The sequence below is a fragment of the Symphalangus syndactylus genome, chromosome 5, assembly GCF_028878055.3.
Source record: "Symphalangus syndactylus isolate Jambi chromosome 5, NHGRI_mSymSyn1-v2.1_pri, whole genome shotgun sequence".
Taxonomy (NCBI): domain Eukaryota; kingdom Metazoa; phylum Chordata; class Mammalia; order Primates; family Hylobatidae; genus Symphalangus; species Symphalangus syndactylus.
Window position 1 is genome coordinate 101,286,044 of NC_072427.2, and position 23,810 is coordinate 101,309,853.

At 41.1% G+C, this 23,810-nt stretch overlaps 1 protein-coding gene across 5 annotated transcripts in view; it reads left to right on the plus strand.

The window, feature by feature from the left end:
* The window catches only part of N6AMT1 (N-6 adenine-specific DNA methyltransferase 1), a 245,331-nt gene that overhangs the window by 17,251 nt on the left and 204,270 nt on the right, over positions 1-23,810 (plus strand). Inside the window, exons 6-8 of one of the 5 annotated variants that reach the window (XR_010121209.1) lie at positions 533-710; positions 4,258-4,384; positions 5,669-5,742. Coding sequence is in view for 2 of the 5 variants with exons in the window: in XM_063640650.1 (XP_063496720.1) it covers positions 533-639 (107 nt within the window). In the remaining 3 variants the exon portion in view is untranslated. Of the gene's footprint in view, positions 1-532; positions 5,743-23,810 lie in introns of those variants that run through there. The other 4 variants (XR_010121206.1, XR_010121208.1, XM_063640650.1 and 1 more) reach the window with 4 other exon arrangements.

Sequence of the window (23,810 nt, forward strand, 5' to 3'; positions counted from 1 at the left end):
TCCTTCCTTCCTTCTTTCTTTCTCTCTCTCTCTTTTTTTCTCCATTTTCTTAGTTCAGTCTTCTTAGTTTTATTTATTTATAAGGAAGGTTTTCTTTTTTCAATATGCCTGAAAGAAATAAGCTACTTCTTTCACGCTCACTGTGCAATGTCACTATTCAGTTTGTCCACACCTTCATTGGCTTTTGTCATCCAAAGAGAAAGACATAGGGCAGAGATTGGAGCCAATCAACTAAAAAACTGATCACTTGCTATAGTAACAACAATTAATGTTTCCACTGAGCCAAAAGTAGGCTGTGACTGCAAAGCAAGCCATTCATTCTGAGTAGAATCACCAGGAACACTTTGAAAATACAAAGTGCTCCTATTTAGCTGAAGACCAAGTTCACTTTAATACACATTTATTTGATATACATTGTTTTGTCAGATGAATACAATTTATAAATCATCTGTGCTTAACTTATTAAATTGCTTATTGATCATGCACAGTACCAAATGGCTTAATGGATTTTACCTTTTGATTTTTATTTTAGAAGAAATTTTGAAAATAATGAAGACAAAAGGACTGCAAGGAACCACTGCACTTTCCAGACAAGCAGGCCAAGAAACTCTTTCAGTCCTCAAGTTCAGCAAGTCCTAGCATACAATGTGTCCAGAGCTACTGGAAACTGAATGCATTTAGCATATTTTGAGACTGAAGTCATTCATTAGGTAACAAGGAATTTTATCAGAAATTTGTCATTAAAAGAAGGTGGAAAGGTGGAACATTCCCTGTCAGTCAGGCCTATAGAATTACTTGCACAAGTACAAGTAAATATGTGTATTATGTTTATAATTTGCATTTAAATATAAAAATTATATATGAAATATTTATTTTGGCATTATGTGGTAAGGCAACGGAATTGATCTGGCAAATGTCTTTTTCTTCATACCAGTCCATAAAGGCAGTTTGCTTTCAGATGGCAGGGCCAGCAACACACCTTCATTGTCGTATCTCCGGTGTATATCAACTCTCCAACTCTATGTCATAATTCAGTTCATGGGGATCTTGATTACCTTTCCCTTCCACAAAATATTGCACTGATTCGTTATATTGATGACATTATGCTGATCTGACCCAGTGAGCAAGAAGTAGGAACTACACTAGACTTAGTGGAAAGACATTTGCATCAGAGAGTAGGAAATAAATATGACTACAATTCAAGGACCTTCTACCTTAGTGAAATTGATAGGGATCCAGTGACATGGGGCATGTTGGGCTATTTCTTCTAAGGTGAAGGATAAGTACTTGCATCTTGCTGCTCTTACAACCAAGAAAGGGGCACAATACTTAGTGGGCCTTTTTGGGTTTTGGAGACAACATTTTCCAATTTCATTATGTTACTCCAGCCCATTTACCAATTGACTCAAAAAGCTGCTAGTTTTGAGTAGGGCTCAGAACAAGAAAAGTGTCTGCAACAGGTCCAGGCTGCTGTGCAAGCTGCTCTGCCACTTGGGTCATATGATCCAGCAGATCCAGTGGTGTTTCAGTGGCAGTGGCGGATAGGGATGCTGTTTGAAGCTTCTGGGAGGTCCCTATAGGTGAATCTTGGTTTAGGATTTTAGAGCAAAGCCCTGTCATTACCAACAAATAACTAGTCTTTTTTTGAGAAACAGCTCTTGGCCTGTTACTGGGCCTTAGTAGAGACTGATACTTAATGAGTCACCGAGTTACCATGCAACCTGAGCTGCCCATCATAAACTGGATGTTATCTGAGCCACCAACGCACAAAGTTGGATATACACAGCAACACTCCGTCATCAATGGAAATGGTATACACATGATTGGGCCTGAGCAGGCCCTGAAGGCACAAGGAAGTTACATGAAGAAGTAGGCCAAATTTCCATAGTCCCCACTTCTGCTACCTGCCTTCTCTCTTCCAGCCTGCATCTGTGGCTTCATGGGGACTTCCCCACGATCAGCTGACAGAGAAAGAGAAGACTTAGGCCTGGTTTACAGAGGGTTCTGTATGATATGCAGGTACCACCCTAAAGTGGATAGCTGCAGCACTATAGCTCGCCTCTGGGCTACCTTGAAGGACAGTGGTGAAGGGAAATTCTCCCAGTGGACAGAACTTTGAGCAGTCCCCCTGGTTGACTTTGCTTAGGAGGAAAAATGGCCAGATATTCAACTATATGCCAATTCATAGGCTGTGGCCAGTGGTTTGGCTGGATGGTCAGGGAGTTCAACATAACTGGAAAATTGATGACAAAGAAATTTGGAGATGAAGTATGTGGATAGACACTGAATGGGCAAAAAGGGTGAAGATATTTGTGCCCCATGTGAATGCTCACCAAAGGGTTAGCAAAGAAGGGTTTTAATAAAGTGGACAAGATAACCTGTTCTGTGGATACTGGTAGGCCTCTTTCTCCAGCCACCCCTGTCATCACCCAATTGTTTCATGAACAAAGTAGCCATGTAACAAGAATAGAGGTTATGCATGGGCTCAGCAATGTGGACTTTTACTCACCAAGGCTGACCTGGCCAAGGCTATCTCTGAGTGCCCAGTCTGCCAGCAGCAGAGACCAACACTGAGCCCCTGATATGACACCATTCCCCAGAGACATCAGTCAGTTGCCTAGTGGCAGGTTAATTACATTGATCCACCTCCATCGTTGAAGGGATAGTGTTTTGTCCTTACTGAGACAGAACTTACTCTGGATACAGATTCGCTTTCCCTTCATGCAATGCTTCTACTAAAACTACCATCCATGGACTTACAGAATGTCTAATCTATGACCATGGTATTCCACACAGCATTACAAGAAACTCAGTTCACAGCAAAAGTGTGGCAGTGGGCCCATGCTCATGGAATGAACTGGTCTTACCATGTTCCCTACTATCCTGAATCAACTGGCCACATAGAGCAGTGGAATGGCATTTTGAAGACAGTAGTAGCACCAGCTATATACCAGTGCCTTGTAGGGCTGGGACAAGGTTCTCTAGAAGGCTGCCTACACTCTGAATCAACATCCAGTATATGGTACATTTCTCTTATGACTGGGATTCACAGGTCCAGGAATCAAGGGGTCAAAATAGGAGGAACACCATTCGCTATTAGCCCTAGTGACCCACTAGCAAAATTTTTGGCCTAGAGGTCTTACATAGGGTGGAATGTTTTCCACTGAGAGATACAATCATGATTTAATTGAACTAGAAGTTTAAGACTGCTCCTCAGCCATTTGGGGCTTCTCATGCCTCTAACTCAGTAGACAAATGAGTTACAGTGCTGGCTGGGTGATTGTACCTGATTACCAAGTAGAAACTGGACTACCCCTGAATGGTGGTAAGGAAAAGTATGTTGGGAATACACAAGATTCCTTAGGGCATCTCTTAGTGTTACCATGCCCTGTGATTAAGGTCAATGGAAAACTACAGCCTAATTCAGACAGGACCACTAATGATCCAGACCTTTCAGGAATGAAGGTTTGGGTCACCACCGGGTAAGTACCATGACCAGATGAGGTGCTTGCTGAAGGCAAAGGGAATACAGAATAAATGGTGGAATAAATACTAGCTTTGATCATATGACCAGTTACAGAAACACAGACTGTGATTGTCATAAGTATGTCCTCCATATTTTGCTGTAACTACATTTTGTGTGTATGTAGCTTTGTTTTCTTTCTTCGCATTTCCTTATTCTGTAACATAAGATGCATTGATTTTATAGCATAGTGTTTAAATATTGTTAATTTTTTTAACTGGCTCCAATGTTCAACCTTGATTAATTTTTCATCATGGTATTTAAGTTATGAGATATCAAGGAGAGAGTAAACATCACATGAAGACTTTACCTCCTCTTCTGGGAAATGGGTTAGTGTGTTTCTGGTGGAATACTGGATTGTTAATCGTGTTAGATGGAATTATGACCTTGTTGTTGTCTTTATGTGGCAGTTAAGTATGGTTTAAGGAGATGTGTATGGGTGCCAAGTTGACAAGGGTAGACTTGTGATGGTTAATTTTATATGTCAACTTGAATAGGCCACAGGGTGCCAGATATCTGTTTAAACATTATTTTGAAGTGTCTTGAGTGTGTTTACAGAGGAGATTTGCATTTGAACTGGGGGACTCAGTAAAGGAGATAGCCATCCCCAAGGTGGGTGGACATCATCCAATTTGTTGAGGGCATAAATAAAAGGCAGAGGAAGGAAGAATTCACCCCCTTTTTTTTTTCCTGCCTCATTGTTTGAGCTGTGACATCTCATCTTCTGTCCTCAGATGGATTTACATCACTGGCTCCCCTGGTTCTCACGCCTTTGGATTCAGACTGAATTATACCACAGGCCTTCCTGGGTCTCCAGCTTATAGATGACAGATCATGGGACCTCTTAGCCTCCATAATCATGTAAGCCACTTTCTTGTAGTACTGGTAAAAGATATATTAGACCAGTCTATAAAACAGATAGCTATGAAAGAGAAGGGCGACAGGCACAAGCCTAGGCAAATAGGGAAGGGTCCTTGGAGAGCCTCTGACTTGCCCAGGTCATTGTACACAGGTGGCTTGCCTGAACATGCCCACTGTGAAAAATTCCATTTCTCAACACATGTGCAGTAAGGGAAATAAATCAATGTGGCTCAGACTAAGCACCCACACATGGGGTGGAGCCACGAGGAGTTTGCGCCTTATGCAGGGGAGAAGCCATGCCTCTTCAGCTCGTGTGTGGTGGCCTGGCATTCAATTTGTGAGGTGTGAAACCTGCATGAAGGACCCCTCTTTAGGACCCCTCTTTTTGTGGAGAGCTTTCCTTTTGCCTAATAAGTTCTGCCCTCCTCGCCTTTCAGTGTGTACGCGTGCCTAATTTTTTCTGGTCATGTGATAACCCAAATTTAACTGAACTAAGGAGCAAAAAATCCTGCATCAGCTACATTAATAGCTGATTGTACTGGATTGAGTAGTGTCCCCCCAACAAAATTCGTGTCCATCTGAAACCTGTGAATATGCTCCTATTTGGAATTAGGGACTTTGCAGATGTAATCAAGTTAAGACAAGGTTGTACTGGATTAGGGTGGGCCCTAAATCCAGTATCACTTGTGTCCTTGTAAGAACAGGAAAATCTGAACACAGAAACAGAGACATAGGGCCATATGAAGACAGAGGCAGAGGTTGGAGTGATGAGTCAACGAGTAAAGGAATGCCAGGGGTTGCTAGCAACTACCAGAGGCTAGAAGAGGCAGGCAAGGATTCTTCCTTCAAGCCTTCAGAGGGAGCATGGTCCAGCCCACACCTTTATTTCGGACACCTAGGCTCAAGAACTGTGAGAGAATGCGTTTGTTTTACAACAAACAGTTACCCAGTTGGTGGCACTGTTACAGTAGCTCTCAGAAATTAATACGCTGGGTACAAAATTAAAAGCATGATTAGGAATAGACATGGACACTGATATGGTTTGGATTTGTGTCCCCACTCAAATCTCATGTTGAATTTTAATCCCCTAGTATTGGAGGAGGGACATGGTGAGAGGTGATTGGATCATAGGGGCAGACTTGCTCCTTGCTGTTCTCGTGATAGTGAGTTCTTAACGAGATCTGGTTGTTTAAAAGTGTGTAGCACTCCCTCTTCGCTCTCTTCCTCCTCCTCCAACCATGTGGACGTGCCTGCTTCCTCTTCACCTTGTGCCATGATTTTAAGCTTCCTGAGGCCTCCCCAGCCATGCTTCCTGTACAGCCTGTGGAACCGTGAGCCAATTAAACTTCTTTTCTTTACCCAGTCTCAGGTAATTCTTTATAGCAATGCGAGAACAGACTAATACTACACTAAAGAATGATAAAGGTTTACACTTTACTAAAATTGTGTCCAGTAGATACAGTTTTAAACTTTAATCCAACTAGGAAAATTGCTTCATACAATGTAAAATAAAGAAAAATACAAGAATAAATTTGCAAATTGATCATACAGGAGGATTTCAAATCGTCTGTCTCAATTAGTACTACATCAAGGAGACCAAAAAGGCAAAGAGGAGATTTGAAAAATAGCAGTGAGTTTGATATCATAGACTAATATAGAACTCTGAAACTAACAATCGGGGAATGCATATTCTTTCTCAAGCACTCATGGGATGTTTACAAACATAATTACATATTAGACCAAAAGTAAGTCCCTATAAAATTCAAAGAATCAATATGATATAGCTAATCTTCTCTGACTATAAAGTGTTTAGGTTATAAATTGATAACAAAAATAAAATTTTAAAGTCCCCATACATTTACAAAATTTAAAACATGCTTCTGAACAATTCATATGTCAAGGAAGAAATAATGACATTTTAGGCTGGGCGCGATGGCTCACGCCTGTAATCTCAGCATTTTGGGAAGCTGAGGCAGGCAGATCACCTGAGGTCAGGAGTTTGTGACCAGCCTGGCCAACAGGATGAAACCCCATCTTTACTAAAAGTAAAAAAATCAGCTGAGCGTGGTGGCATGCACCTGTAATCCCATCTACTCGGGAGGTTGAGGCAGGAGAATTGCTTGAGCTTGAGAGGCTGGTATGGCAGTGAGCTGAGATCATGCCATTGCACTCCAGCCTGGGCAACAAGAGCAAGACTCTGTCTCAAAAAAAAAAAAGAAATGACATTTTGAAAATTACTGAACAGAGGGTGAACCCTAATATAAACTGTGAACTTTAGTTAGTAATAGTGTATCAATATTGGTTCATCAGTTGTAACAGAGGTACCACACTAATGCAAGATGCAAATAACTGGGGGGAACTGTGCTTGTGTTTGTGCAGTCAGGGAGAGGAGGTTTGTGCAAAGTCCGTACTTTTTTTTGTTTTTTAACCTGTGTCTACAACAAAACTCTATGTACTTCCATATCAGTTTTCCTGTAAAGCTAAAACTGTTCTAAAAAATATTTGAAAGGTCTTTTAGTATAAGAGAAAACCAAAACAAAGCAAACAAACAGAAAGGCAACAACATAATGATAAACAAAAAATTCAGGCTAGTGCTAACCGGTTGGATGAGAGGAGGTAAGGATGACTGGGAGAAAGGCTAGAGGAGAACCAGGCACCCAGATAAACAGCATAAAGGGACTGGCAGTGTTCCAGTTCCGAAGTTGGCCAGAGAGTTTCTTGGGTATACATTGTATTATTTTAAATTCATGTGAACTGGGCCACAATCTTACAGTCTATGTCATTCTCATGTGCAGAGGTTCAACTGGTGTACCAAGTTCTTTATTAGTGACACACTAAAAATTTATTGCTTATGCATTTTATAATCTAATGTGCTTTGTCCAGTGCATAGAAAGTGTTCTGTTCCATTTAGTCATTCGGAGACTCAGGATCCCTCTGGTTTGTGCCACCATCACATTCAGCCTGTAACCTCTAAGTCAGCATGGATATGGAAAAAAGAGGAAGATCATGCATGAGGGATTTTTGAGCCAGTCCTGGAAGTAGCATAAGTGACTTCAAATTCCAGTGGCCAGGGCTCATTCAGATGGTTCCAATATAGTTGAACTGTATGCCCAAGAAGAAGAAGTGATTCTTATAATTCTTTCCCCTAAATAATTGTGTTAGACAAAACCTTGATAACAAAACCAGATAAGGGTTACATAAGAAAGGAAAGTGACAGGCCAACCACATTCACATAAAGGAAAAAAAGAATAAAACTTCAACAAACTAAATCTAGCAGTATGTATAAAACAGATGATACACTATGACCAAGTTGAGTTTATCCCAGGAATGTACCCACGGTTTAATAGAAAAATCTATAAATTCCATTTACCATTCTAATAGGTTAAAGGGAAGAAAAATAACACATTATCACCTCAACAGATGTGGACGTACATTTGTTGAAATTCAATACACTTGTCAAACTAGGAAGAGAAGGAACTTTCTTAACCCAACATGTTCTGTATACAAAAAAACTGTGGCAAATATTCTGAAAGTAGAAATACTGGAAGCATTCCCTATAAAAATCAGAAACGAGAAAATTGCCACCTATTACCACTCCTATTCAACATTTTCACTGGAAGTCCTAGCCAGCAAAATAAGAAAAGAAAAAAAAATGAAAGGGAAAAGGATAGGAAAATATGAACAAAATTGTCATCATTAACAGATGATATTATTTACCAAGAAAACATTTAAAAAACCACTGACTTATTATAATAAGAGGGCTTAGGAAAGTGATTGCCTGTAATAACAATATTCAGAAGTCATTTGTATTTCTATACGTTAGTCCCCCAAAGCAGGAAAATGTATTTTAATAATACCACTAAAAATGATAAATAAGGCATCATGGAATAAATATAACGTGTACAGGACTAACATGCAATTTTATTAAAATACTTTTTTGTTTTTTGAGACAAGGTCTTGCTCTGTCACTCAGGCTGGAGTGCAGTGGCGTGAACTTGGCTCACTGTAACCTCCACCCCACAAGCTTAGGCAATCCTCTCACCTCAGCCTCTTGAGTTTCTGGGACCACAGGTGTGCACCACCACAACCAGCTAATTTTTCGTATTTTTTAGTAGAGACGGGGGTCTCACCATGTTGCCCAGGCAGGTCTTGAACGCCTGAGCTCAAGCGATCCTCCCACCTCGGCCTCCCAAAGTGCTGAGATTACAGGCATGAGCCACCACGCACAGCCTAAAAGATATTTTAAATACCTAAGTAAATGGAAAATTATTTTATGTTTATGACTAGGAAGACTCACGGTTATAAAGATACCAATTGTTCCTATACTTACAGTAAAATTCCAGTCAAAATCTCAAAAGTGTTTTTCTTAAAACCTGAACAAATGACCAAGAACAGCCTAGACACTCCTAGATAATAGGAGGAGCATGAGAGAGCTTGAACTACTCAGATGCCAAATACTTATTACTAAACAACAGTAATTAAGACAGTTTTATATTGACCCAAAGATAAAGAAACTGAAACAGAATGGAAAGTCCATAAAGAAACATGTACATATATAGAAATGTGTATATGATGAAATGGAACTGCAGAACAAATGGAATAGTACTGTATAAGTGATTATACACAAAGGGAAACAATGAAATTAGATTCTTACCTCACACCATATACAAAAGTCCACTAAAATGGATTAAGTTGTAAATAAAAAGGTTGAATTTTAAATTTGGAAAAAATATAGGAGAATATTTTTATGACAATGGAATGGGAAAGTATCTATAAAATAAAAAAGAATCACAGACCTTAAAACACTGATAAATCCAGTTACAGTAAAGGGTTTTATTCATCAAAAGGCATTATAAAGAAAATTGAGGCTGGGCATGATGTAATCCCTGCACTGTGGGAGGCCAAGGAGGTCGGATCCATCTGGGCCCATCCATGTTGCCCCCATAAGACTTCAGGCAAGGGGAAACTGATGAAACATGCTGTTGCTCATGCTAATTGTTGTATTAATACTATGAGTAATAAAGTTCCTTGTCTCTGACCCAAAAGTCTTGTTTTTTTCTGCCAACAGTGAAGCTGTGGCAGACTAATTTGGGTTGCAAGTGGAGTAAAATCTCAGATCCTTTACATTTCTCGACAGTGCAGTGTGCTGCTATTTTCCCTTGTTAGAACTTCCTTTAGTTCTGCCTCACTGGAGCCAACAATTTTTCACTTGCCCTTGGTGATGGCACATTGGGATTTTTTTACAGATTATAAAAAGATTTTTATAAATGTCTCAAATTGAGTTTTCTGCTTAATATTTTTGTGCAACTTCTCCATGTTGATGAGTTATTCACTCATTTTCACTAATATATTCCACTATTCATTTATTCATACTTTGGTCATTGAGTTTTAGGTTGTTTCCAGTTTTCCCTGTTATGAATAATGTTGCTATAAACATCTCTGTACATGTCTGTTGGTACTCTAGTCAATACCTAGAAGTAGAATTTCTAAATCATATGGTACAATTACATTTCATTTTACCTGATAATGCCAAATTGTTTTCCAGAAAGATGCCAGTTTACTTGCTGGTAGTGTATATGAGTTTCTGTAGCGCCATATCTTCACCAATATTTGGGACTGTTAGACTTCTTAGATTTTGCCAGTCTAGTAGGTCTAATATAATATTGATTTGTATTTTCCTAATGAATAATATGGTTGAAATTTTCATGTTTATCAGCCATTAGGTATTTTTGCTTTATTGTCATTTAAGCATTTTTGTATCAGATTTCTGTTGTCTTTTTACTTGTTGATCTGTAAGAACTAATTATTCATATATTCTGGCTACTAATCTCTACATTTTGCAAACATTTTCTACTCAATCGTCTCAATTTTCTTTCTTTCCTTTTTTTGTTTTTTGAGACAGCATCTTGTTCTGTCACCCAGGCTGGAGTGCAGTAGCGCAATTTTGGCTCACTGAAACCTCTGCCTCCAGGTTTCAAGCAATTCTCATGCCTCAGCCTCCCAAGTAGCTAGGATTATAGGCATGTGCCATCACACAAGCCTCTGGAGTAGCTGGGACCACAGATGTGCACCATCACAACTGGCTAATTCTTGTATTTTGAGTAGAGAGAGGAGTTTCACCATGTGAAACTAATGCTTATTAGACTGTAGAGAAGAATGTGTGCTCTTTATTTATTTTGTTGAGACAGAGTCTCACTCTGTTACCCAGGCTGGAATGCGGTGACATGATCTTGGCTCACTGCAGCCTCTGCCTCCTGGGTTTAAGCAATTCTCCTGACTCAGCCTCTCGAGTAGCTAGGATCGCTCTGTTGCCCAGGCTGGAGTACAGTGTTGTGATCTCAGCTGTCTGCAGACTTGACCTCCCAGGCTTAAGTGATCCTCTCACCTCAGTTTCCCTAGTAGCTGGGATTACAGGTATGGGCCACTATGCCTGGCTAATTTTGTGTGTGTGTGTGTGTGTGTTTTTTTTTTTTTTCTGTAGAGACGGGGTTTTGCCATACCATGTTGCCCAGGCTGGTCTCCAATTCCTGGACTCAAGCGATCCACCCCTGCCTTGGCCTTCCAAAGTGCTGGAAGTACAGGCATGAGCCACTGCGCCTGCCAAAACTTGGACTATTCTTACTGGCTAATAAAAGGACAGTGAACTGTGATTGTGCCACTGCTCTCTAGCCCGGGTGATAGAGTGAGACCCTGTTTCAAAACAGAAAAGAAAAGGACAACTTTAGAATTTTGGAAGCCTGAAACAGTGGGGATATGTGGCTACAGTTTGATGATAGAGGAACGCACAGGGAATTTTGGAGACTGTGAAGTTAATACATCCTAGAATTGATAATGGCTAAATTGAGTCTAGAAAGGAGAATGGGATTCAGGCAAGTGCAAAAGAGGTGAGAGGGCATTCAGCAGAGGGAAGAGTGCATGGAAAGGCCTAGAGGCTTCAGAGTCAGAGTCCAGCATATTCAGGGAGTTGCAAGTAGCTCAGTCTGGCTAGGTCCAGGGTTCAGGTGGAGGACTAGTTAAAGAGGAGTCTAGGATACAGCAGGAAACAGCATTCAGTGCTCACAAATTGTGGGAAAGGATGTAGTCTTTATTCTGAAGATGTGCTTCTAGAAGCAAGGAGTCAACAAAATCAAACGTGCTTTCAAAACATCATTCTGGGCTGGGTGTGGTGGCTCACGCCTGTAATCCCAGAATGTTGGGAGGCCAAGGTGAGCAAATCGCTTGAGGCCAGGAGTCTGAGACCCAGCCTGGCCAATAGGGTGAAACCACATCTCTACTAAAAATACAAAAATTAGCCAGGCATTCTGGTGTGCACCTGTAATCTCAGCTACTCGGGAGGCTGAGGGAGGAGAATCACTTGAACCCAGGAGGCAGAGGCTGCAGTGAGTGGAGATTGTGCCACTGCACTCCAGCCTGGGCAAGAGAGCAAACTTCCATCTCGAAAACAAAAACAAAAGCAAAACAAAAGAAAAACTAAAAGATCACTCTGGCTGTGGGGACTGGACCAGAGGCAGGTTAATCAGTAGATGGAGGACCCTCTTGAGATTGCTGTGGTTAAATGAAGAGATGGTGGTGGCCTGAACTGAGGTTAAGCCTGTGGGAATGGGAAGGGGGAACATATTTGCATAGGATAAGGAAGGGACAATGCTTGGTAACTGATTGAATACCTGTATCTATTGATTCTGTCTGTCTGTCTGTCTGTCTGTCTGTCTATCTATCTATCTATCTATCTATCTATCTATCTGTCTATCTACATCATCTATCTATATCTATCATCTATCTATATCTACCTATCATCTATCTATCTATCTATCTATCTATCTATCTATCTATCTATCTATCTATATCTATATCTATCAGAGAGAGATAGGAGTCGAGGTGACTTGTGGGTTTTTAACTTGGGCAGCTGAGAGAATAATAGTGCCATTCCCAGGAATGGAAAACCAGAAGGAGGAAGCTTTGTGGAGGGAGAGTAAAATGGAATAGGGGGAAGATGATAAGGACAACATGGGGACAAGTTAGGACTGAAGTGAAACTTTTTAAGTGGACATGTCTAAATGTTTATGCATATGGGTCCGGGTTGAGGAGAGAGGAAATGAACTAGAGTTATTGAAATAGGAGCTATTATCATATGAGGAGGGTTTGAAGTCATGTGATTGAATGAGCTCATCAAAGGACAGGCTTCGTGGGACAACAGTTTTCAGGAAAGATTAAGCTGCTGCCATGCTCTTTTAGGACATACATCTTAAATGCTAATGTAAGACGCATAGGGGTCAAATTAATACACTTTTTAAAGTGTCTAATATTTGAAGCTGTAAAAATCTTTTTAGCTATTTACCAAAGGTGTCTTTTGCTTTAGAAGGCCTTTGGTTTTATGGCTCTCTCTCTCTCTCATCTCTAGATTTATGCAAAAGGAGGTGGGTGGTTAAAGTTCTAGCTTGGGAGTGCCAGCTCTTATGTTGCCATAACTTATAATCCTTTCATCCAGCCAAGGGGAGGATTCTGTTCAAAAGGAACATTAAGACTGTTTCTGGGGGCCAGGCAAGGTGGCTCATGCCCGTAACCCAAGCACTTTGGGAGGCCAAGGTGGGTGGATCACTTCAGGTCAGAAGCTCTAGACTACCCTGGCCAACATGGTGAAACCCCGCCTCTACTAAAAAAATACAAAAAATTAGCCAGGCATGGTGGTACACACCTGTAGTCCCAGCTACTCAGGAGGCTGAGGCAGGAGAATTGCTTGAATCTGGGAGGTGGAGGTTGCAGTGAGCCAAGATCGTGCCACTGCACTCCAGCCTGGGCGACAGAGCAAGACTCTGTCTCAAAAAATAAATAAATTATAGAAAAGACTGTTTCTGGTGCCAGAGCAGCCAGTGTTCAGTGAGGCCAAGGAATAAGAACAGTTTCAATGGTCCTGATAATCTTACTCTGAAAAACAGAGAAATGACAGACAGTCTCTCCTTGGTGGTCTCTTAATCTGAAGTTTGTGGACTTCCAGAAACCTGGCCACCCTCTGTGTGTATATAAGGGCTTTTTCCTTCTAGAGAAAGTATGTCTAGCTTTGTTTAGGTTTTCACCTAAACATTGTATCTCCTATAAGTTAACACCACTTAGCGTTTTTTCAAAGCCTTGTAGTAGAATAGAGTAAAACGGAACCTTGGTGTATTAGCGTTCTCTAGAGATACATATATATATAAAGGGGAGTTTATTAAGTATTAACTCACACAATCACAAGGTCCCACAATAAGCCGTCTGCAGGCTGAGGAGCAAGGAGAGCCAGTCCAAGTTCCAAAACTGAGGAACTAGGAGTCCTGTGTTCACGGGCAGGAAGCATCCAGCATGGGAGAAAGATATAGGCTGGAAGGCTAGGCCAGTCTCTCTTTTTACATTTTTCTGCCTGCTTATATTCTAGCCGTGCTGGCAACTGATTGGATTGTGCTCACCCAGATTAAAGGTGGATCTGCCTTTCCCAGCCCACTGACTCAAATGTTAATCTCCTTTGGCAACACCCTCAGAGACACACCCAGGATCAATCCTTTGTATCCTTCAATCCAAACAAGTTGACACTCAGTATTAACCATCGCAAATCCACCCCTTGTCAACTTGAGCCTATACACATCTGCTGAGATCATGCATAATCTTCAAATAAAGGCAATAATAAGGTCATAATGACACCTAACATAATTCAACTGTCCTTTGTACAACCAGAAACGCACCAATCCCCGACCCAAATACATAAAGTTAATAGTACTTAAATGCTGATGTGAAGTCAATAAATCTTATGTCACATGATAAAGGAGAAAGGAAATAAAATGAAGATGTTTTCTTAGTACAAGTGTGTGAATGCAAAAACATGTTTTTAACAAAAGGAGGAAATACTCATGACAATTACAGTCCTTCTTTCTGCAGTTGGTCATGTGGTCATAGCTGGTACTGATGACTACCTTCTTCTACTACTCATACTGTATTCCCTTTGCCTTCAGCAAGCATCTCAGCAGGTTGTGGTTTTTTTCCTGGTAGAGTGACCCAAACCTTTATTCCTGAAGGGTCTGGGTCATTTGTAGTCCTGCCTGGATTGGGCTGTTGTAGTTTCCTGCTGACCTTAATCACAGGGCATTGTAATACTAAGAGACACCCTAATTAATCTCCTGTATTCCGTGCAAACTCTTCCTTACCTCCTTTGTGAAGTAGTAGACTGATTTCATCTTGAAAGTCCAGGTCAGTCACCCCATCCAACACTGTAACTCCCTTCTTAGCATGTTGACTTGAAGGTAGGAGGAGCCCAAAGTGTCCAGGTGGCAATCTTAACTTCCAGTTTAATGGAATTGTTGTGTCTCCTGGTGGCAGCATTCCTCGCTCTGCAACTAAGACGGAACCTAAATTTGGTTACTTTTTTTCTATATGGAGAGCTGGGGGAGGGGGATGTGAGCCTGAGGTTTCCACACTCTGGTCTGGTGTGCTGAGGGCAGCTGCTGCTTCTCCTTCCAGCATCCATGGGAGTCCAGCCATTCAGAATTCTCCACAGTACACCTGAGGTCCCCATAACTATCAGAGATAAATAACCACAAATATGAGGGTACCATAGATGAGAGATGAAAATATCAGACAAAAATTAGAGCACAAACCCAGTGGAAGAGAATTGTTAGAAGAGCAGAAGAATGGCTGAATTGAAAAAAAGTAACCGCACTTAAGGCAGCAGATAAAATACTTCTTTGACTTTAACACCACGATTTCTCAAATAACTCAGTAGATACATTTAAGGATGGTGATTATTGACATCTGAATTGGTAAACTAGATGACCAGGTGCAAGGAAAAGCTCAAAGCACAAATGAAAATGTAGGCAACTTGAATGCAAGATTTGAGGATCCCTACCATAAAAATAATTGGAGATTCTTAAGGAAAAAAAAGAGCAGATGGAAGATAGGCAATCATTAAACAAATACTAAAAAACAATTTATCTAAGGTAAATACAGTTTTGAGACTAGAGTGTAAGAGCTTTCCAAGTTGCAGGCTTTACTGTTGAGAAGAGATAAACACCAGATATGTCCTGAGGGAATCCTGGAACTTTAATAATGAAGATAATATTATAGGCTTCTAGGTAGAAATAACAACCAACCAACAAAGGAAAATATGAACAAAGCATTGGGCAATGGAATCCTCTGTTATTTTTTAATTAATTTACTGAAAGCTGGCTGATAGTGAAATAGCATCAATTAAAGAATTGGAACCCAAAGTCTCCTCAAATAAGATAATCAACCTGTCAGAGTGACAGAGAGATATGTGAGGATAAATAAAAATTCAGAGTATATCGGCCATATACCCCTTTTATTTTATTTTGTTTTGTTGTTACGTTTTAGAGAGTTGCTCAGACACCCAGGCTGGAGTCAGTGGTGTGATCGTACCTCCCTGTGACATTGAACTCCTGGCATGGTCCCTTTTAAAAAATTTCTTGAGAAAATACTCTAACTGAGCAATAAATGAACCACAGCAGAAACCTTAGGATGGAGAAAATAAAGAGGCAAGGCAACAAGGCCACAGTGGTGAGCAGCGATACTTGTCTTTCCCTCCTTCCTTCCCTCCTTCTTTCTGCACTTCCCTCCCTCCCTCCCTCCCTCCCTCCCTCCCTCCCTCCCTCCCTCCTTCCTTCCTTCCTTCCTTCCTCCCTCCCTCCCTCCCTCCCTCCCTCCCTCCCTCCTTCCTTCCTTCCTTCCTTCCTTCCTTCCTTCCTTCCTTCCTCCCTCCCTCCCTCCCTCCCTCCGTCCTTCCTGTTTTCATCTATACATCTATCTGTATAAGAACATAGTATCTCAAAATGTGATCCATAAGCAAGTCTCTTGAAACAGGAAGGATAAGACATTTCTAAAATGTACTACCCAAATTGAGAAAACTTAGGAGCTGGTGATTGTGGTAACAATGGAAAGTAGAAGCGTCCCAAGGTTATAACTGGTGCAGAGAATGAAGTTGGGGAGGAGAGAGGAGAAGTGAAGGTAGTCTATGGGCTTCAACTTATTGGGGTTAAGGAAGAAGTAGAGGTGAAGTAGGGCATACTGATGGGGGAACAGAGTGGTTAGGGACATAGTTGACAGATTGTAGACTAGGGTACAAACAAATCATAGCTATTTTCTATGTACAAGAAAATAAAACCTCGCTTAAGTAGTGTTAACAGCTTAAACTGAGAATTGAGCGAAGAGATAAGAGACATATTCAAATAAAAAGAAAGGAGCATGTGGTGGGACCTTGCAGCTGTTCTGTTGTTCAGTCACATAAAGATAAGACCAAGGATAGAAGATCTTTATTGTAGGATTGTAGGCTAAGTGGGTCAGCATGACCTATGAAACAAGAGGCCTGTTCCTGTTGAAAAGTCAAAGCCAACCACAACACCTGACACAATCTGGATACTGTTTGTATGAACAGTGGACTATGTGGACCCTGTTCTGAGAACATATGTAGCTTTGTGACATAAGTGTTAAACAGTAGAAGGATTTAACAGAGAGAGTAGATTTAACATAGAGAGTAGCTCATATAATCTCTTTCCCTAAAGAAGGGAAATCTTTGGTTATTCTTAATAAGACCCAGAACATCTATGTTCTGACAGGATTGCAATTAATTTTACATAACAAATGGCAATATTAATAACAGACAAGGTTAAATGTAAGGTTAAATGCACTGAAGAGGCATGTTATATAATAATGAAAGAACAGTTTATGAAGAGTATATTACATTTATAAATCTGTATTAAATGACACAGCAGCTAACTACATGAGGAAAAAATTTGGTAAAATAAAACTATCACGAGAGACAAATTATTTCTCTTTCAGAATTACACAGGTCTAGTTAAAAACAAGCAAAAAACGTTATACAGAAAAGAAGCATACAATCAATAAACTTTATTTAATAGATGTACATTAAACCTTACATCCTTTCAACGAAGAATCTTTCTTGTATATATTCATTGAACATTTACAAAATAGGTTTTGTACGTGTATGGTGCTTGGTTTCAGGAAAACCTCTACAATTTTAAGGTAGAAATTTTGTAGTTTATGGTTTTTTTTTGGATCAAATTCAATAAAATTAAAGAACAAATTCAATAAAATAAAGAAGTTTATACAAATTTGCTAAAAAGTTTAATCTCCTTGGAAATTAATAAGCATACTTCTAGGTAACTCTTCGAGCAAAACAAATTTAAAAGGGAAACTATAAACTATGTGTAAAACACATGGTCATCTTGGGCAATCTCCAGCCTGCTGCTGCTGCTGGCTGGCTGCAATTCCAAACCAGTGGGTCTTAGCTTGTGAGGTGCTGTGGGAGTGGGGCCCACTGAATGATGCCACTTGGCTCCCTGGCTTCAGCCACTTTCCTAGGGGAATGAACGGATCTCCTGCCTCACTGGAATTCCCGGGGCTGGAGTATGCAAAAACTCCGGTGTCTCCATGCATGCCTGAGCAGCTGCTGGGAGTCCACACAGCTCAGTGCTTCAGACCCAAAACCCTAGTAGCGTGGGCTCACGAGGGGATTTCCTGATATGCAGGATGCAAAGATCCATGAGAAAAGTATGGTTTCCTTGGCAGGGTTGCACAATCACTCACCGCATCCCTTGGCTGGGAGTGGGGGATCCCTGGCTCTGTGCTGCTCCTGTGTGGACTGTCGCCTAACCCTGCTTTTCCTCACTCATTGTGGGTTGTGCCAATTGCCTAGTCAGTCATAATATGAGAACCTGGATACCTCAATTGAAGGTATAGAATTTACTTGATATTTTCATTCTTCTCTGTGAGAGGTACAGACTGCAGCTGCTTCTAATTGGCCATCTTGGACCACCAGATTTTTCATTCATCAAATGGATTTTATCAAGCCAAAATAACCTGAATTCTTCTTCTTCTTCTTCTTTTTTTTTTGAGATGGAGTCTTGCTCTTCAATCCAGGCTGGAGTGCAGTGGCACAATTTCAGCTCACTGCAACCTCTGCCTCCCAGGTTGAAGCAATTCTCCTGCTTCAGCCTCCCAAGTAGCTGGGATTACAGGAACCTGCCACCACTCCTGGCTGATTTTTGTATTTTTTAGTAGAGATGGGGTTTCACCGTGTTGGCCAGGCTGGTCTCAAATTCCTGCTCTCAAGTGATCCACCCTCCTTGGCCTCCCAAAGTGCTGGGATTACAGGCACGAGCTACTGTGTCCAGCCCAAAATAATTTTTAAAAAAGCTGCCAAATGTGTCCAACAAATAAAACAATATATCACTCTAACAAAGGAATATAGAGGATAATTCTTAATACATTTTATCTAATAATATCTGCAATGTATTTTAAAAACACATTATTTTTTGTCTTCTGCTAGTTTGGTTCTGTCTTGTTTCTCCAGCTCCTGTAGGTGTAATGTTAGGTTGTTAATTTGAGGTCTTTCTAATTTTTTGATGTGGGTGGTTAGCACTATTAACTTCCCTCTTAACACTGCTTTAGCTGTGTCTCGGAGATTCTGGTATATTGTATGTTTGTTTTCATTTCTATTTTTATTGGACTGTGGTCTGAGAGTGTGTTTGATGTAATTTTATTTTCAATTTTTTGAATTTGCTGAGGGTTGTTTTCTGATTGTGTGGTCTATTTTAGAGTATGTGCCATGTGCAAATGAGAAGAATGTATATTCTGTTGTTTTAGGGTGGAAGAGTTCTATTAGGCCCATTTGGTCAAGTGTTGAGTTCAGGTCCCAACACTTGTAATTAATATCTCTGTTAGTTTTCTACCTTAATGGTCTGGCTAATACTGTCAGTAGGGTATAGAAGTCTATTATTGTGTGGGAGTCTAAGTCTCTTTGAAGGTCTCTAAGAACTTGCTTTATAATCTGCATGCTCCTGTGTTGGATGCATGTATATTTAGGACAGTTAGCTCTTCTTGTTGACTTCAATCCTTTACCCTTACGTAATTCTTTTCTTTGTCTCTTTAGAATGTTGTTGGTTTAAAGACTGTTTTGTCTGAAATTAGAATAGCAACCCCTGCTTTTTTTTTACTGTTTGCTTGGTATATTTTTCTCCATCTCTTTTCTTTGAGCCTACAGGTGTCATTATATAAGAAATAGTCTCTGGAAGACAGCATACAGTTGGGTCTGCTTCTTTATTAATCTTGCCACTTTATGCCTTTTAATTGAGGCATTTAGCCCATTTACATTCAAGATTAGTGTTGGTATGTGTGAATTTGTTGCTGTCATAATGTCGTTAGCTAGTTATTATGCAGACTTGATGGTGTGGCTGCTTTATAGTGTCAATGATTGTAATGGTTAATATTGAGTGTCAACTTGATTGGATTGAAGGATACAAAGTATTATTTCTGGGTGTGTCTGTGAGGGTGTTGCCAAAGGAGATTAACAGTCAGTGGACTGAGAAAGGCAGGCCCAGCTGCAATCCGGGTGGGCACAATCTAATCAGCTGTCAGTGTGACTAGAATATATGCAGGCAGAAAAATGTGAAAAGAGAAACTGGCCTAGCCTCCCAGCCTACATCTTTCACCTGTGCTGGATGCTTCCTGCTCTCCAACATTGGACTCCAGGTTCTTCAGTTTTGGAACTCGGATTGGCTCTCCTTGCTCCTCAGCCTGCAGATGGCCTATTGTGGGACCTTATGATTGTGAGTTAATACTCAGTAAATCCCCTTTATACATCTCTATCTCTATCTCTGTGTATATCTATAGATACAGATATATAGATATATCTATTCCATTCTGTCCCTCTAGAGAACCCTGACTAATACAGATTTTGGTACCAGGAGTGGTTCTAGAGGAACAAAATATTAAGGTTGGAGTTCTTTCATTGGTTTTAGGGTTTCTGGACTTGGCTGCTTAATATGATTAGACCCAAAAATGTTAAGGACTCTACTTCTAATAGTATGGAGAACACTTATAATCCTTGGCATGAACTGTATAGAAAGTTATGCAAGATAAATGCATTTGACATTCCTGATTCATCGGTCATGAGAGGCAAGGAACTTAGTGACTCTATATGTAATACCTTTGATCATATGTGGGGAACCAAGGAAAATAATGAAGCTGGTTGGTTGCTCCTAAGTTTGGTGGACAAAATGATGAAAAAAAATTATGAACTCAGGGATTCTGTCTCCTGGCTTCAGAAGCAGATACTGAGCCTCAAATCTGCTAAGATAGCCCTGAGTGAGAGTCTTATCTCCTGTCGAGAAAGAGCTGAAATTGTGGAAAAGCAGACACAAGCTCTTATCATGTACATGGCTGACCTGCAGTGAAAGGTGCATGTACAGCCTTGCTAGGTGTCTACTGTTAAAGTGAGGGCCTTGATTGGAAAATAATGGTACCCTGCAACTTGGAATGGGGATGTGTGAGAGGACCCTGATGAAGCTGGGGACATTGAGCTTGTAAACTCTGATAAACCTTTTATCGCCTGAAGAAATAGCTTCCTCAACTCCAATAGTGGCAACATCCCCTCCCCAACCCATGCTGCTCTCAGCCTTTCCACGTTTGTCTGAGCAGATAAACCCTACGTTGTCTGAGGCAACAGTGATGGCCTCCCCTGAGGCAGTTGCCAGGCCAGATAATGTTGATTCTCCTTAGGAGCCACCCCCAACACTCCTGTTTGCTTGTAGATCCGTAACTAGTCTGAAGTCCCAGTAGGCGCTTAGAGGTGAGGATGAGAGTGTGACCCATGAGGGGGTGCACTACACCTGAAAATAACTGCTTGAGTTTTCTAATTTATATAAACAGAAATCTGAACAACAGTCATGGGAACGGACATTAAGGGTGTGGGATAGTTGTGGAAAAAACATAGAGTTGGATCAGGCTGAATTTATTGATTTGGGCCCACTAAGCAGGGATTCTGCATTTTATGTTGTAGCTTGGAGAGTTAAAAGAGGTTCTAATAGTTTATTTGCTTGGTTAGCTGAAATATGGATTGAAAGATGGCCCACTGTGAGCGAGCTGGAAATGCCCGATCTTCCTTGGTTTAATGTAAAGAAAGGGATCCAAAGGCTTAGGGAGATTGGGATGCTGGAGTGGATTAGTCACTTTAGACCTACTCATCCCAGCTGGGAGGGTCCAGAAGATATATCCTTGACCAATACTTTGTGAAATAGATTTGTGAGGGCGCACCTGCCATCTTTGAAAGCTCTGTGATTGCTCGTCTCTATCTGCCAGTTCTAACAGTGGAAACTGCAGTCATTCAACTGCAAAATTTAAATGCAATGGGAAAAATTGGATCCCGAGGTGGCAGGGGCCAGGTAGCAGCACTCAACCATCAAAGGCAAGGTGGGTGTAGCTACCAGAATGGACAGCAGAGGCAAAGTTGCAATCAGAATAGTGTGACTTATGTAGAGCTCTGACATTGGCTAATTAATCATGGTGTTCCTGGAAGTTAAATTGATAGAAAGCCTACTGCGTTCTTACTTAATTTATATAAGCAGAGAACTTTCAGATCGAGTAGACAAAAGACTAATCTAAATTACAAATACAGAGAATCATGGCCCCTCAATCAATTTCAATACTTGAACCAGTTTACAGACCTAGAACCCCTTGAATGAAGGAGAGGTCGAGTCTTTTTGTGGAAGGACCCCGCTACACTGCTGACAATTTATGCTGTTAATTCTTTCTCCAATCATTTCCCAAGGAGACCTCTAGCTTCTACCAGGGTAACTGTGGACTGAGGAAATGGAAATGATCAGACATTTCAGGGACTACTAGACACTGGCTCTGAGCTGACATTGACTCCAGGGGACACAAAATGTCATTGTTGTTCTCCAGTTAACGTAGGGGCTTATGGAGATCAGGTAATTAATGAAGTTTTAGCCCAGGTCTGACTTAAAGTGGGTCCAGTGGGTCCCTGGACTCATCCTGTGTTCATTTCCCCAGTACCAGAATTCATAATTGGCATAGACATACTTAGCAGCTGGCAGAACCCACACATTGGCTCCCTGACTGATAGGGTGAGGGCTATTATGGTGGAAAAGGCCAAATGGAAGTCATTAGAGCTGCCTCTATCTAGAAAAATAGTAAATCAAAAACAATATCTCATCCCTGGAGGGATTGCAGAGATTAGTGCCACCATCAAGGACTTGAAAGATGCAGGGATGGTGATCCCCACCACATCCTCTTTCAACTCTCCCATTGGGACTGTACAGAAGACAGATGGATCTTGGACAATGACAGTGGATTATCATAAACTTAACCAAGTGGTGACTACAAGTGCAGCTGCTGTACCAGATGTGGTTTCATTGCTTGAGCAAATTAACACATCTCCTGGTACCTGGCATGCAGCCACTGACTTGGCAAATAACTTTTTCTCCATTCCTGTCCATAAGGCCAACCAGAAGCAATTTCCCTTCAGCTGGCAAGGCCAGCAGTATACCTTTACTGTCCTACATCAGGGTGTATTAGCCCTCTGACTTTGTGTTATTGTCTTATTTGGAGAGACCTTGATCACTTTTCCCTTCCATAAGATTTAACACTGGTCTATTACATTGATGACATTGTGCTGATTGGATCCAGTGAGTGAGAAGTAGTGAACACACTGGACTTATTAGTGAGACATTTGCATGCCAGAGGATGGAAAATAAATCCAACTAAAATTTAGGGACTTTCTGCCTCAGCAAAATTTCTAAGGGTTCAGTGATGTGGGGCCTGTCGAGGTATTCCTTCTAAGGTAAAAGATAAGTTGCTGCATTTGGCCCTTCCAACAACCAAGAAAAAGGCACAACTCCTAGTGGGCCTATTTGGATTTTGAAGGCAACACATCCCTTATTTAAGTGTGTTACTCTGGCTGATTTATCCAGTGACCTGACAGGCTGCCATTTTTCAGTGGGGTCCAGAACAAGAGAAGGCTCTGCAACAGATCCAGGCTGCTGTGCAAGCTGTTCTTACACTTGGGCCATATGACCCATCAGATCCGATGGTGCTTGAGGTGTCAGTGGCAGATAGGGATGCTATTTGGAGCCTTTGGCAGGCCCCTGTAGGTGAAACACAGTGGTGGCCTCTAGGATTTGGCGTAAGGCCCTGCCATCTTCTGCAGATAACTACTCTCCTTTTGAGAAACAGTTCTTGGCCTGTTACTGGGCTTTGGTAGAAACTGAGTGTTAGATTATGGGTCATCAAGTCACCATGCGACCTGAACTGTCTATCATGAACTGGGTATTTTCTGACCCATCTAGCCATAGGTGGGGTGTGCACAGCATCATTCCATTATCAAATGGAAGTGGTATATATGCCTCTGGGCTCGAGCAGGTCAAGAGGGCACAAGTAAGTTACATGAGGAAGTGGCTTAAATGCCCATGGTCTCCACTCCTGCCACCCTTCCTTCTCTCCCCTTCTCTTCCCCAGCCTGCACCGATAGCTTCATGGGAAGTTCACTATAATCAATTGATAGAGGAAGAGAAGATAAGGGTCTGGTTAATAAACTCCCCTTAGTAAACTCCCTTTTATATACACATCTATCCTA